At 50.1% G+C, this 15,861-nt stretch overlaps 1 protein-coding gene across 8 annotated transcripts in view; it reads left to right on the top strand.

The window, feature by feature from the left end:
* Window positions 1–14,252, top strand: part of LOC144593363 (xanthine dehydrogenase/oxidase-like) — a 159,992-nt gene extending 145,740 nt beyond the window's left edge. For all 8 annotated transcript variants that reach the window (XM_078398816.1, XM_078398820.1, XM_078398815.1 and 5 more), the window contains 5 exons: window positions 441–555; window positions 3,280–3,345; window positions 6,994–7,182; window positions 10,191–10,358; window positions 10,948–14,252. In XM_078398816.1, the coding sequence (XP_078254942.1) occupies window positions 441–555; window positions 3,280–3,345; window positions 6,994–7,182; window positions 10,191–10,358; window positions 10,948–10,998 (589 nt within the window). In that variant the 3' untranslated portion in view covers window positions 10,999–14,252. The remainder of the gene's footprint in view (window positions 1–440; window positions 556–3,279; window positions 3,346–6,993; window positions 7,183–10,190; window positions 10,359–10,947) is intronic.
* The last annotated feature ends 1,609 nt before the right edge of the window (window positions 14,253–15,861 follow it).

The following is a 15,861-nucleotide window of genomic DNA, read 5'->3' as shown; positions in this document are numbered from 1 at the left end:
TTTGTACGTTCTCCCCGTGACCTACGTGGGTTTTCTCCGAGATCTTCGTTTTCCTCCCACACTCCAAAGACGTACAGGTTTGTAGGTTAATTGTCTTGGTGTAAGTGTAAATTGTCCCTAATGTTGTAGGATAGTGTTAATGAATGAATGAATGAATGAATGAATGAATGAATGAATGAATGAATGAATGAATATAACTTTATTGTCATTCAAAACTATACAGACGAGTGCATATTTGAACGAAATTCCATTGCAACTGGCTCACAATGTAACACCAAATAATAAAAATTGATTAAAGAAAAATGAATAAATAAGTAACTCGATGTGCGGGGATTGCCAGTCGGCGCGGACTCGGTGGGCTGATGGACCTGCTTCCGCGCTCTATCTCTAAAGTAAACTAAACTAAACTAAACTGACACAGACCAATGTTCCCTGGATAGGACTCCTGATCTGAACTACAATTGGAATGAGAACAGGGGAAGACCTTACAGTTACTTCAGTTACGGCGTGGCCAGCTCGGAGGTAGAAGTTGACTGTCTCACCGGGGACCACAAGGTAAGAACGTCTGAATCGGGAACAGGCGCCAGGGTGGCGCAGCGGCAGAGTCGCGGCCTTACAGCGCCAGAGACCCGGGTTCGATTGCCTGAGTGCGAAGAAGGATCCCAAACCGAAACATCACCCATCCATGTTCTCCAGAGATGCTGCCTGACCCGCTGAGTTACTCCAGCACTCTGTGAAACGTCACCCATCCATGTTCTCCAGAGATGCTGCCTGACCCGCTGAGTTACTCCAGCACTCTGTGAAACGTCACCCATCCATGTTCTCCACAGATGCTGCCTGACCCGCTGAGTTACTCCAGCACTCTGTGAAACGTCACCCATCCATGTTCTCCAGAGATGCTGCCTGACCCGCTGAGTTACTCCAGCACTCTGCATCCATATCCGGGTTGGATTCGATCGTGAGCGGCCACTTGGCCCATCGAGCCCGTTCCACCATTTTAATAAATCTGGAGAACTTTGGAACAGTTACTGGCGCATCAGCGCATCAACTTTCTCACAGGCCCCTTCTTTTAAGACCTTAAGAAGGAGTCCATCAGATCTCAGACACTGGCCTAGTTCATGGTTCATAAGGTCATAAGTGATTGGAGCGGAATTAGGCCATTAAGGCCCATCAAGTCAACCCCCGCCATTCAATCATGGCTGATCTATCTCTCCCTCCAAACGCAAATTCTCCTGCCTTCTCCCGATAACCTCTGACACCCGTACTAATCAAGAATCTATCTATCTCCACCTTAAAAACATCCATTGACGTGGCCTCCACAGCCTTCTGTGGCAATGAATTCCACAGATTCACCACCCTCTGACTAAAGAAATTCCTCCTCATCTCCTTCCTGAAGGAACGTCCTTTGATTCTGAGGCTATGACTTCTAATCCTAGACTCTCCCACCAGTGGAAACATCCTCTCCACATCCACTCCATCCAAGCCTTTCACCATTCGATATGTCCCCCCTCATTCTTCTAAACTCCAGCGAGTACAGGCCCAGTGCTGACAAACGCTCATCATATGTTAACCCACTCATTCCAACAACGCCAGTGGTTTGAATGTGATCACATCCCTGGTAATGTTCCAGAGTCCTTCCTTCCTTCCCATCCCCTGATTCACAGCTATTTATGGGACGTTGCTGGATTGATTGATTGACATTAGGGCGGCACGGTGGCGCAGCAGTAGAGTTGCTGCCCCACAGCGCCAGAGACCCGGGTTCCATCCTGACTACGGGTGCTGTCTGTACAGAGTTTGTACGTTCTCCCAATGACCACATAGGTTTTCTCTGGGAGCTCCAGTTTCCTCCCACACTCCAAAGACGTACAGGTTTGTAGGTTAATTGGCTTTGGTAAAAATTGTAAATTGTCACCAGTGTGTGTAGGATAGTGCTAGTGTGTGGGGATCGCTGGTCGGCACAGACATGGTGGGCTGAAGGGCCTGTTTCCGCGCTGTATCTCTAAACTAAACTAAGACATTGATTGAGAGATAAAGCAGGGAAACAGGCCCTTCAGCCCAATGAATCCATGCTGACCATCGATCACCCACTCAACACAAGTTCATGGCTAACATTACAATTGCTAATTCTTTAATTAAATTAATCTAACCTCCAGTTTTTTAAATTTGAATTGATTGAAAGATACAGCATTTGACAGAGGGAGAGAGGGGGGCGGAGAGAGGGACGGGGAAAGAGGGAGGGAGAGGGAGAGAAAGATGGAGAGAGGAGATAGTGGGAGACAGGGGATGGGAGAGTGATGGAGGGGGAGAGTATGGAGAGACAGAGAGAGAATGAGAGAATGAGAGAGAGGGGGAGAGAGGCAGAGGGAGAGGGGGAGAGAGAGAGAGACAGACAGAGCGATAGCGAAAGATGGAGAGATACAGAGAGAGAGAGAGAGAGAGAGAGAGAGAGAGAGAAGGGGAGGGGAAAAGACAGGGAAAGGGAGAGGGGATAGAGAGGGAGAGAAAAATAGAGTATGAAAGAGAGATAGACAGAGATTGAGTCAGTGCAGCCTATTCCCAACAAACACAACCTATTCACCTGACTCTCAGTCTGAAGAAGGGTCTCGACCTGAAACGTCACCCATTCCTTCTCTCCAGAGATGCTGCCTGTCCCGCTGAGTTACTCCAGCTTTTTGTGTCAATCTATGGATACAGTGCCTACTGGCCACCGAGTCCACACCAACCATCGATCACCTGTTAGCAGCACTAGTTCTACATTATCCCACTCTCTTATCCACTCCTTACACACGAGAGGGCCAATTTACAAGAAGGCCAATTCACCCACAAATCCGCATGTGTTTGGGTCAAGGGAGGAAACCCACGCGGTCACATGGGAGAACGTGCAAACTCCACACACACACACACACACACAGACACACGCACACACACACACACACACACACACACACACACACACAGACGCGCACACACACACACACATACACACACACACACACACACACACACACCCACACACACACATACGCACACACACGCACACACACACACACACACACACACACACACACACACACACACACACACACACACACACACACACACACACACACACACACAGAAGACACCCAAGGTCGGGATCGAACCCAGGGTCTCTGGCTGCGTGAGGCAGCGGCTCTACCTGCTGCACCACTGTGACGCAGTGCTTGTATCCACTGGTCTGAATGCTGATGGAGGGTGCTGGTGAATCCCGCCGTAACCCCGGACTCTGTTTGATTTCAGAACCTGCGCACAGATATCGTCATGGATGTGGGTCTGAGCCTGAACCCAGCGGTGGACATTGGGCAGGTGAGCAAGAGGGAACAGTGGGGAAAGACAATAGACAATAGGTGCAGGAGGAGGCCATTCGGCCCTTCGAGCCAGCACCGCCATTCAATGTGATCATGGCTGATCATTCTCAATCAGTACCCCGTTCCTGCCTTCTCCCCATACCCCCTGACTCCGCTATCCTTAAGAGTATCTAGCTCTCTCTTGAATGCATTCAGAGAATTGGCCTCCACTGCCTCTGACTGAAAAAGTTTTTCCTCATATCCATTCTAAATGGCCTACCCCTTATTCTTAAACTGTGGCCCCTTGTTCTGGACTCCCCCAACATCGGGAACATGTTTCCTGCCTCTAACGTGTCCAATAATAATCTTATATGTTTCGATAAGATCCCCTCTCATCCTTCTAAATTCCAGTGTATACAAGCCTAGTCGCTCCAGTCTTACAACATATGACAGTCCCGCCATTCCGGGAATTAACCTAGTAAACCTACGCTGCACGCCCTCAATAGCAAGAATATCCTTCCTCAAATTTGGAGACCAAATCTGCACACAGTACTCCAGGTGCGGTCTCACTGGGGCCCTGTACAACTGCACACAGTACTCCAGGTGCGGTCTCACTAGGGCCCTGTACAACTGCACACAGTACTCCAGGTGCGGCTGGGATTCCTGGATCTCGGCCTGTCCAAGATGGGTCCACAGCCCATGACTTTGCTTATTTAGTTTAGTTCAGAGATACAGCATGGAAACAGGCCATTCGGCCCACCGAGTCCACCCGGCCCAGTGATCATCCCGTACACTTGTGATATTGTAGGGACTACTTTGTTGTATCACAAGGACTACTTTGTTTGCCTGTGTAGTAACATGTATATAAGAGAATGAGGTGATTAGGTGGCCACTCTGGTTCCAGGTGGCCACGGAATAAACAGCCTGGAGTTGAGCTCCAGCATTATAACCTTTTACACACGTGTACTTGTGGTCCGTCCAGAGTCACTAAAGGTACAACAGGTACCGGACCACGAAGTACAACAACACTCTCTCTAACCTACCCACTAGAAATTATTTACAGAAGCCAATCCACCTACAAACCGGTATTGCTTTGGAGTGTGGGAAGAAACCGGAGCATCCGGGAGACATGTGGGTTTGTCAGTGAATTGGCCCTCTGTAAATTGCCCCCAGTGTGCAGGGAGTGGATGCGAAAGTGGGAGAACACAGAACTAGTGTGAACGGGCGATCGATGGACAGCATGGACTTGTTGGGCCAAAAGGCCTGTTTCCGTGGTTAATCTTTCAATCAATTCAATGTTTTTGTTTAGCTGTTAGACTAATTTAATTAAAGAATTAGCAAATGAGTTAGACTCATTTAATTAAACAATTAGCAAAAGCAATATTAGCCATAAACTAGCGTGAATGGGTGATCGATGGTTGGCATGACTTGTTGGCCTGTTTCTATGCTGTATCTCTAAACTGAACAACTAACTAGGTAGGAAGGGTCACGACCCGAAACGTCACCCATTCCTTCCCTCCTGAGATGCTGCCTGACCTGCTGAGTTACTCCAGCATTGTGTGAAATAAATACCTTCGATTTGTACCAGCATCTGCAGTTATTTTCTTAAACTAACTAGGTAGAGTGAAGGGAGAGAAACGGCAGGCAGAATATAGTCTGCAACATCAGACAGTATCTCAAGGACACACGTTGGCCCATCTCGTTGCAGCTTTCTCTGTGTCTCTGTTTTCTCAAAGTCTCACAGTGCAGTGAACGGCATGTCCACAGGGTGGCGCACCTAGACAATAGACAATAGGTGCAGGAGTAGGCCATTCGGCCCTTCGAGCCAGCACCGCCATTCAATGTGATCATGGCTGATCATTCTCAATCAGTACCCCGTTCCTGCCTTCTCCCCATACCCCCTGACTCCGCTATCCTTAAGAGCTCTATCCAGCTCTCTCTTGAATGCATTCAGAGAATTGGCCTCCACTGCCTTCTGGGGCAGAGAATTCCACAGATTCACAACTCTCTGACTGAGAAAGTTTTTTCCTCATCTCCGTTCTAAATGGCCTACCCCTTATTCTTAAACTGTGGTAGAGTCGCCGCCTCACAGCTCCAAGGACACAGGTTCGACCCTGACCGCTGTCTGTGTGGGGTTTGCACGGTTCATAGAAACATAGCAAAATAGGTGCAGGAGTAGGCCATTCGGCTCTTCAAGCCAGCACTGCCATTCAATGTGATCAGGGCTGATCATCTCAAATCAAGATTTCAAGATCAGTTTATTGTCACACGTACCAATTAAGGTACGGTGAAATTTGAGTGACCACACAGCCATACCAAGTGAAAAGCAACAAGACACACAGCCACACAAAGTAAAGTTTAACATGAACATCCACCACAGCGGATTCCACATTCCTCACTGTGATGGAAGGTAATAAAGTTCAAACATCTTCCTCTTTGTTCACCCGCGGTCGGGGCTGTTGAACCGTCCGCAGTCCCTGATCAAAGGCCCCGCAGCCAACTGTCCGAGGCCCTCGTGTCGGGGCGATCGAAACTCCCCGCGGCACGGAGCTCCCGAGTCGGCCTCTTCTCACCAGAGACCGCGGGCTTCACGGTGTTAAAGTCCACAGGCCCCGCGGTTGGAGCTCTCCACAGTCGATCCCCGGCAACGGGTCGCAAGCAGTACCCCGTTCCTGCTTTTCCCCCACATCCCTTGATTCCTTTATCCCCAAGAGCTAAATCCTGAGAGTTGAATCCTTGCGTCCCCGTGAGTCTCCCACCCCAACACACCCCCGGCTGATCCGGTTTCCTCACACATCCCCAAGACCTGCTGGTGGATTGGAGAGCCATGTAAAGAATCATGAGGGGAATTCGGAGGCAATGTGTGAAGACAGAAACCACAGCTCCACAAGAAGAGTCAAGAGTCAGGAGTCAAAAGTGTCCTAGATAGAACAATGACTGTGTGTCTATCTGTCTATCTCTTGTTCATACCCTATTTTTCTCTCCCTCTCTCTATCCCCTCTCTCTCTCCCTGTCCTTTTCCCTCCCCTTCTCTGTATCTCTCCATCTTTCACTATCCCTCTGTCTGTCTCTGTATCTCTCTCCCCCTCTCCCTCTGCCTGTCTCTGTATCTCTCTCCCCCTCCATCCCTCTCCTATCCCCTGCCTCCCACTCTCTCCTCTCTTCATCTTTCTCTCCCTCCCCCTCCCTCTCTCCCCCACCCTCTTTCCGTCCCCCTCCCTCATCCCTCTCCCCCTCCCCCTATCACTCCCCTCTCTCCTATCTCTCACTCCCCCTCTCTCACTTCCCCTCTCTCTCTCCCCTCTCCACCCCTCTCTCACTCCCCCCTCTCTCGTTCCCTCTTTCCTCTCTCCCCCTCTCTCACTTCCCCTCTCTCCCCCCCCCCCCACACACCCCTCTCTCTCCCTCTCCTCTCTCCCTCTCCTCTCTCCCTCTCTCACTCCCCCCTCTCCCTCTCCCTTTCTCTCTCCCTCTCTTTCTCCTTCTCTCTCTCCCTCTCTCCTCTCTCCCCCTCTCTCACTCCCCATCTCTCACTCCCCCCTCTCCCTCCCCCCCCCACACCCCCCCCCCGCTCTCTCTCCTCTCTCCCCTCCCTCTCTCCCTCTCCCTCTCTCCCCTCCCTCTCTCCCCCTCCCCCTCCCCCTCTCCCTCCCCCCTCCTCTCTCAGGTGGAAGGTGCCTTTGCCCAGGGTCTGGGTCTCTTCACTCTGGAGGAGTTGCGTTATTCTCCGGATGGAGTTCTGTACACACGGGGTCCCGGCTCCTACAAGATCCCGGCCGCTGGCGACATTCCTGCCCTGTTCAACGTGTCCCTCCTTCGGGAAGCTCCCAACAAGAAAGCCATCTATTCATCCAAGGTGAGTGCAGAACATCTGCTGCTTAGCCGACAGAGGGAGCTGCTTTCAATGATTTTAAAGCAAAGTTACCAAACCCGCATTTAGTCAAGTCAAGTCAAGTCAAATTTATTTGTCACATACACATACTGTGCAGTGAAATGAAAGTGGCAATGCCTGCGGGTTGTGCACAAAAAGAATTACAGTTACAGCATATAAATAAAGTTAATAAGTTACTATTAGTGTCGACAAAAATTTAGTCCCTGGAGTTATAATAGTTAACAGTCCTGATGGCCTGTGGGAAGAAGCTCCGTCTCATCCTCTCCGTTTTCACAGCGTGACAGCGGAGGCGTTTGCCTGACCGTAGCAGCTGGAACAGTCCGTTGCTGGGGTGGCAGGGGTCCCTCATGATGTTGCTTGCTCTGGATCTGCACCTCCTGATGTATAGGTCCTGCAGGGGGGCGAGTGTAGTTCCCATGGTGCGTTCTGCCGAACGCACTACTCTCTGCAGGGCCATCCTGTCCTGGGCAGAGCTGTTCCCAAACCAGACTGTAATGTTGCCGGACAGGATGCTCTCTACAGCCCCAGAGTAGAAGCAATGAAGGATCCTTAGAGACACTCTGAATTTCCTCAATTGTCTAAGGTGGTAAAGGCGCTGCTTTGCCTTACCCACCAGTGCGGCAATGTGCGTTGCCCACGTCAGATCCTCTGTGATGCGGACTCCCAAGTATTTAAAACTGCTCACCCTGTCCACAGTAGACCCATTGAAGCAATTCCTGTTGAATACACATTTTCGTGAATGTTGTGATTCTTTTCAGCAACAGTTTAAAAGTGAAGATTTTGTTCAAGGTTGAACGTCATCCTGTGAACGGGACCTGAGGAAGGGTTGCATCAGATGTACGATGCTGACCTACTAGTCTGAAGAAGGGTCCCGACCCGAAACGTTGCCTACCCATGCCCTCCAGAGACGCTGCCTGGCCCGCTGAGTTACTCCAGCACTTTGTGTCTTTCCTTGCCAAACCAACATCCGCAGTTCCGAGTTTCTAGATGGAGGATGCTCCCCGGAACATGTTAAATAACATAGAACAGTACAGCACAGGAACAGGCCCTTCGGCCCACACGGTCTGTGCCGAACATGACGCCAAGACCAACCCACCTCCTGTACATAATCCTTATCCAAACCATTCCCAGCATATCCATAAATCTATCCTAAAGCCTCTTAAATGCCACTATCGTATCTGCCCCCACCACCACCCCTGGCAGCGTGTTCCAGGCCCCCACCACCCTCTATGTAAAAAACCTGCCCCCACACATCTCCTTTAAACTTTGCCCCTCTCACCTTAAAGCTGTACCCTCCGGGGATGGCACGGTGGCGCGGCGGTAGAGTTGCTGCCCCACAGCGCCGGAGACCCGGGTTCCATCCTGACCACGGGTGCCGTCTGTACGGAGTTTGTACGTTCTCCCCGTGACCTGCGTGGGTTTTCTCCGAGATCTTCGGTTTCCTCCCGCACTCCAAAGACGTACAGGTTTGTAGGTTAATTGGCTTGGTATAAATGTAAATTGTCCCTGGTGTGTGTAGGATAGTGTTAGTGTGCGGGATCGCTGGTCGGCGCGGACTCGGTAGGCCGAAGAGCCTGTTTCCGCGCTGTATCTCTAAACTAAACTAAACTAAACTAATCTGACATTTCCATCCTGGGGAAAAGGTTCAGGCTATCTACCTTATCTATGCCTCCCATAATTATATATACTTCTATCAGATCTTCCCTCAAACTCGTGTTCTACAGAAAACTATCCAACTATGTCCAAGTATAATATGAAACACACAGTGTTGGAGGAACTCAGCGGGTCACGCAGCAACTGGGGAGGGAGCGGACAGGTCAGGGCCCCTCTTCAGACTGATTGTAATGGGGGGGGGGGGAGAAATCTGGAGGAGATGTGGAGGCAGGTCAAAGCCTGGCGAGTGATAGGTGGATACAGGTGAGCGGGGAGGAAGGGAGGTTGATGGCTGGAGGTGAACAGGTGACAAATGGGGGTCAAGTAAGGAGAGGAGAGGAGTGAAATGTAAAGCCGGAGGGAGGGATATGGGTGGGAGGGAGCGGTGGGGGGGGGGGGGAATAATGGCTGGACAGTGAGAGAATGGGTGGTCGTTGGGCTGTGGGCTCGGCAAGGGACTTTTGGAGGGATGAATGTGAGTGATCCACTATCCTAAGCTAAGATTGGTGATGTCGGAGGAATTGCTGTGAGTGATCCACTGGCCTTGGTTTTTATTGGTTTATTGGAGGGGTGGGTGGGTGGGAGTGATCCACTAGGTTGTGGTATGTTTATTGCACGGGTGGGTGGGAGTGATCCACTGGGATCTGGTGTTTATTGGAGGGGTGGGTGAGTGATCCACTGGTGTGTTTATTGGTGGGGTGGGAGTGATCCACTGGGCTGTGGTGTGTTTATTGGAGGGGTGGGTGAGTGATCCACTGGTGTGTTTATTGGAGGGGTGGGAGTGATCCACTGGGATCTGGTGTTTATTGGAGGGTGGGTGAGTGATCCATTGGTGTGTTTATTGGAGGGTGGATGAGTGATCCACTGGGATCTGGTGTTTATTGGAGGGAGGGTGAGTGATCCACTGGGCTGTGGTGTGTTTATTGGTGGGGTGGGTGAGTGATCCACTGGGCTCTTTATTAGTGGGGTGTGAGTGTTCCACTAGGATCTGGTGTGTTTATTGGTGGGGTGTGAGTGATCCACTGCGATCTCGTGTTTATTGGTGGGTGGGTGAGTGATCCACTGGGCTGTTTATTGGCGGGGTGTGGGTGATCCACTGGGATCTGTTGTTTATTGGAGGGTGGGTGAGTGATCCACTGGGATCTGGTGTGTTTATTGGTGGGGTGTGGGTGATCCACTGCGATCTGGTGTTTATTGGTGGGTGGGTGAGTGATCCACTGGGCTGTGGTGTGTTTATTGGTGGGGTGTGAGTGATCCACTGGGATCTGGTGTTTATTGGTGGGGTGTGAGTGATCTGTGATCTGGTGTGTTCCCCACAGGCCGTCGGAGAGCCCCCTCTGTTTCTTGCTGCCTCCATATTCTTTGCCATCAAGGATGCCGTGGCCGCCAGCAGGACAGGGGCCGGAGTCTCGGAGCCGTTCCGTCTAGACAGCCCGGCCACGCCAGACAGGATACGACTGGCCTGCACCGACTTCCTCACTCAGATGGTACGGGCTTCCCACCGTAGGGCCGGGCCGAGGGGCCGAGGGGCCGAGGGGGCGGGCTGGAACACTCCTCACTGGCCCACCGCCAACATTGCCCACACACTCGGCCTTCTCACTCTGTATCTTCCCCTCTGTGATCAGGCTTCTGAACAGCCCTTCCATAAGCTACGCTACTGTCCGATTCACCTCTACCCCATTGCGGACATTGGACTTTGTCTCAAAGTCAGAAGCCTGATAACAGAGGGGTGAAGCTGTCCCTGAGTCTGGTGGTGCGCGCTTTCAAGCTTCTGTACCTTCTGCCGGACGGGAGCGGGGAGATGAAGGAATGACCGGGGTGGGACAAGTCTTTGATTGTGTCGGCTGCTTTCCCGAGGCAGCGTGAGGTGTAGATGGAGTGGATGGTGGGGAGTCTGGTCTGTGGGATGGACTGGGCTGCATCCACGACTCTCTGCAGTGTCTTGCGGTCTCGGGCAGAGCTGTTCCCACACCAGGCTGTGATGCAGTGTATTTGCACCTACATCATCAACTGCAGGGTGGATTTTCATTGTGCACGTGAAAGTAACAATGGACCTGGTTGTCCTTCCTTCCCCAGTGCCCTCCTGCGGAACCGGGAACCTTTACTCCTTGGAACGTTGAGGTGTAGCCCGAGCACGGGAGACGAGCAATTCCAACGTGTGAATGAGGCAACATGGATCATCATTCAGCCCGCCCGCCCTTCTCCATCGCTCAAAGACTCAGCAACGGAGCCTGGACCTCCAACCAACCCCTGCGACCATCCCCACCCCACAACACAATAAAACCACATTGTCGGCATGCACTGCTCCACATGTGGCTTGCAGGACGCCAAGCGTAGACTGGGCAAACGATCCACCAAACACCAGTGCCCGGCCCGCCAAGGCCTGCTGGATCTCCCGGTTGCCAAACACTTTAACGCCCCCCCTTCCCATTCCCACGCTGACCTTTCTGTCCTGGGCCCCCTCCACTGTCAGAGTGAGGTCACACGCAAACTGGAGGAACAGCACCTCATATTGTGCTTGGGCAGCTCACAGCCCCATGGTAGGAACATTGAAGTCTCCAATTTGAAGTAATACCACCCCAACCTCCACCCCCTCTGTTTCCATCTCCCACCTTCCCAAGTCACCCTGCTCCCTCTCCCCTCCATTCACTCATCCCTCATCCCCGAGTCCCCTCCCCCCCCATTTCCCTTTTAGTTTAGTTAAGAGGAACAGCACATAAACAGGTCCTTGGGCCCACCGAGTCCGCACCGACCAGCGATCCCCGCACACTAACACTATCCTACACACACTTGGGATAATTTACATGTGTACTAAGCCAATTAACCTACAAACCTGTAGGAAAGAACTGCAGATCCCTCCTCACCACTCTTTTTCAGATTTCTCGCTCTTACTCCACCCGACCCGAAACCTCACCAGTCCATTCCCTCCACAGATGCTGCCTGACCCGCTGAGTCCCTCCAGCACTTTGTGTTTTGCTCAAGAGACCACCCATGTCCTCTCCAAAATAAGGACAAGAAGTGCTGAAAATGCCCAGCGGGTTAGCCGGCCTCTGTGGGGAGAGAAGCCGAATTAATATTTCAGATTGAAGCAAATCAGGACCAGAAATAGTCCGTTTGCCCCAACAAAGAATGCACCAGCATTCAGTGTGATCATGGACTATCTGAATGTGCCTTCAACTCTGCCATTATAACATTTAAACCCGCGTTTGAAGAAATTGTCGTGACCCGAAACGTCATCTGTCCAGCCCCACCACAGATGCTGCCTGTCCCGCTGAGTTCCTCCAGCACTTTGTCCAGTGTTTCACTCAAGATTCCAGCATCTGCATTCTCAACCTTTCAACCTCTTTGTTGTTGAGTCATTAGTGCTAAAAGCAGAATTTGGCCATTCGGCCCATCGAGTCTACTCTGCCAATCAATCATGGCTGATCTCTCTCCCATTCTCCTGCCTTCTCCCCATAACCTCTGACACCCATACTAGTCAAGAATCTATCTATCTCTGCCTTATAAATATCCATTGACTTAGTTTAGTTTAATTTAGTTTAGTTTAGAGATACAACGCGGAAACAGGCCCTTCGGCCCACCGCACATTAACACTATCCTATACCCACTTGGGACAATTTTTACATTTACCAAACCAATTAACCTACAAATCTGTACGTCTTTGGCGTGTGGGAGGAAACCGAAGATCTCGGAGAAAACCCATGCAGGTCACGGGGAGAACGAACAAACTCCGTACAGACGGCACCCGTAGTCGGGATGGAACCCGTGTCTCCGACGCTGCATTCGCTGTAAGTCAGCAGCTCTACCGCTGTGCCACTGCGCCTCTTGGCCTCCTGTTGCAATGAATTCCACAGATTCACCACCCTCTGACTAAAGAAATTCCGCCTCATCTCCTTCCTAAAGGAATGTCCTGTAATTCTGAGGCTGTGACCTCTGGTCCTAGACTCTCCCACTAGTGGAAACTTCCTCTCTGCATCCACTCTATCCAAGCCTTTCACTATTCTATACGTTTCAATGAGGTCCCCCCTCATCCTTCTAAACTCCAGCGAATGCAGGCCCAGTGCTGACAAACGCTCTGCTATGTTGTGTTAACAACGTTGAAGGATTCTGTTCCTGCTGATGTTTCAAAGATTCAGGGTCAGTGGAGAATAATCAAAATATTCACCTCATCTCCTCTGTCTGCATGTGATCCATATCCTCCATTCCCTGCATAACCATGTGCCTATCTAAAAGGCTCTTAAACATCACTGTCTCACTGCATTCCAGGCACTTATCAGGCACAGAAGCTTGAAAGCGCGCACCACCAGATTCAGGCACAGCCTCTTCCCCTCTGTTTTCAGGCTTCTGAACGGTCCTTCCATAAGCTAGGGTACTGTCCCATTCACCTCTACCCCATTGCGAACATTGGACTTTGTCTGTGGAACTGGTGCGCTACAATGCTGAGAACTATATTCTGCACTCTGTATCCTCCCCTTTGCTCAACGTATTATATTTGGTTTAGCCTGACCATAATTATAAAAAATATTATCTGATTTCATTAGATAGCATGCAAAGCAAAGCTTTTCACTGTATCTCTGTACAAGGAACAATAATAAACCTAAACCTACACTGAAGAAAACTTAACCTGCACATCTCCTTAAAATGTTTCCACTTTCACCTTAAAGCTATTCTTTTTAGTCTTTGACATCTCCCATCAGTTTAGTTTAGTTGAGTTCATTGTCACGTGTACTGAGGTGCAGTGAAAAGCTTATGTTGCGTGCTCTCCAGTCAGCGGAAAGACAATACAAGATTACAATCGATCCATTTACAGTGTATAGATACATGATAAGGGAATAACGTTTGGTGCAAGGTAAAGCCAGCAAAGTCCGATCAAGGATAGTCCGAGGGTCACCAATGAGGTAGACAGTAGGATGGTTCAGTTGCCCGATAACAGCTGGGAAGAAACACTGCAAAATGCTCTGACTGTCCTATCTGTCTCACAATTTTGCAGACTTTTATCAGGTCTCACGTCAGCCTCCGGTGCTCCAGAAGAAACAATGCAAGATTGTCCAACCTCTCCTTATAGCTAATGCCCTCTAATCCAGGCAGCACGTGTGAAATGAATCAAATCTGTTGCTCCTCTATATTACCTGCTAAGGTTTTTTTCTGTTTGCATAAATAAAACTGCATAATCAAATCTTTAGCAAATCTGCAAAGATGCCCACAAATTCTCTTGTACCTTGTTTAAAGATCTACTGGGCATATACATATTGAACGCTAGGCCACACTGCGAACTGCATGTCCTGCGTTTGTGGAATGATTTTTATGTAAAAGACATCTACTCATTTCAGGTTATGATCAAGAAGCAAATTATAATAAACAATTCAATGAAAAAAATACAATATCGTTTCGAACTCTGTATTTCTTGGTTTAGATTTTGTTTTGGGAATTAGAATATCAGTTACTGTAAAAAATCTTTATTATCAAAGTCAGGTCAATGGATACAAAGACTCGAACAACAGATGGAAAAGTGAATGATACATAAATTAGTCATAAATTCATTAAAGACAGTAAACAGAAAAAAGACAAAAGATAGTGCAAAATACAAATAGAACAAGGCAGGAGGTGGTCCATAGTGTGCCTAAATCCAGTTGCTAAACACTTTAACTCCCCCTCCAATTCCCACACTGACCTTTCTGTCCTGGGCCTCCTCCATTGTCAGAGTGTCTCCCTCTCCCCTGACTCTCAGTCTGAAGAAGGGTCTCGACCTGAAACGTCACCCATTCCTTCTCTCCAGAGATGCTGCCTGACCCGCTGAGTTACACCGGCATTTTGTGTCTGCCTTCGGTGTCCATAAACTAGTCCTGTTTATCTTCGCTTGGGCCACGCCCTGCTACACCTTGGCAGTTCAAATGTTGGGATTGAACCCGGGTCTCTGGTGCTGCAAGCTCTGCAAGGCAGCAACTCCAGTGCTGCGCCACCGTGCTGCCCTTGAAATCAAACGGGAGAAACCGAGGGTGGTGAATCTGTGGGATTTATCGCCACAGAAGGCTGTGGAGCTATCAAATGATATTTTTAAGACAGAGATAGATACAGTAGATTCTTGATTAGTATGGGTGTCAGGGGTTCTGGGGAGAAGGCAGGAGAATGGGGTTAGGAGGGAGAGATAGATCAGCCGCGATTGGATGGCGGAGTAGACTTGATGGGCCGAATGGCCTGATTCTGCTCCTATCGCTTATGACCTCATGGACTGATGAAATTCATCCGTGAACGTAAACCGTCCACGCCACATGGCTGCTTCATCAGCGTCTGACGTCAGCGATAAGGTGTACAAGTTCACAAGTTACAGGTGTAGAATCAGGCCACTCGGCCCATCGAGTCCACTCTGCCATCCAATCAAGGCTGATCTCTGCCTCCTAATCCCATTTCCCTGCCTTCTCCCCATGACCCTTGACACCCGTTCTAATCAAGAACTTGTCTATCTCTGCCTTAAAAACATCCACTGACTTGGCCTCCATGGCCCTCTGTGGCAATGAGTTCCACAGATTAAATACCCGCTGACTAAAGCAGTTCCTCCTCACCTCCTTTCTAAAAGAGCGCCCTTTAATTCTGAGGCCGTGACCTCTGGTCCTAGACTCTCCCACCAGTGGAAACATCCTCTCCACATCCACTCTATCTGTGCCTTTCATTATTCTGTAAGTTTCAATGTCCCCCCCTCAACTTTCTAAACTCCAGCAAGTACAGGCCCAGTGCTGTCAAACGCCCATCATATGTTAACCCACTCATTCCTGGGTTCCAGCATTCCAGCCAAACGATTTCCCCTTTCCCCTACTGAACAAAGTGAGGAGTGTAGCGACCATAGAGAATGGTCCAGGTCGTCGAACCCTCGGATTGGCCAGCGAGGTCACGTGGGAACGCGACCGTGGGGATTGGTCCAGGGAACGACATCGCTGATTGGCCAGCGATGTCATGTGCGCGTTTGGCGCCCGTTTTAGTCAGTTCGGCGAAGTC

Source organism: Rhinoraja longicauda, chromosome 5, assembly GCF_053455715.1.
Source record: "Rhinoraja longicauda isolate Sanriku21f chromosome 5, sRhiLon1.1, whole genome shotgun sequence".
NCBI lineage: Eukaryota > Metazoa > Chordata > Chondrichthyes > Rajiformes > Arhynchobatidae > Rhinoraja > Rhinoraja longicauda.
This window is presented reverse-complemented; position numbering and strand designations above follow the sequence as displayed.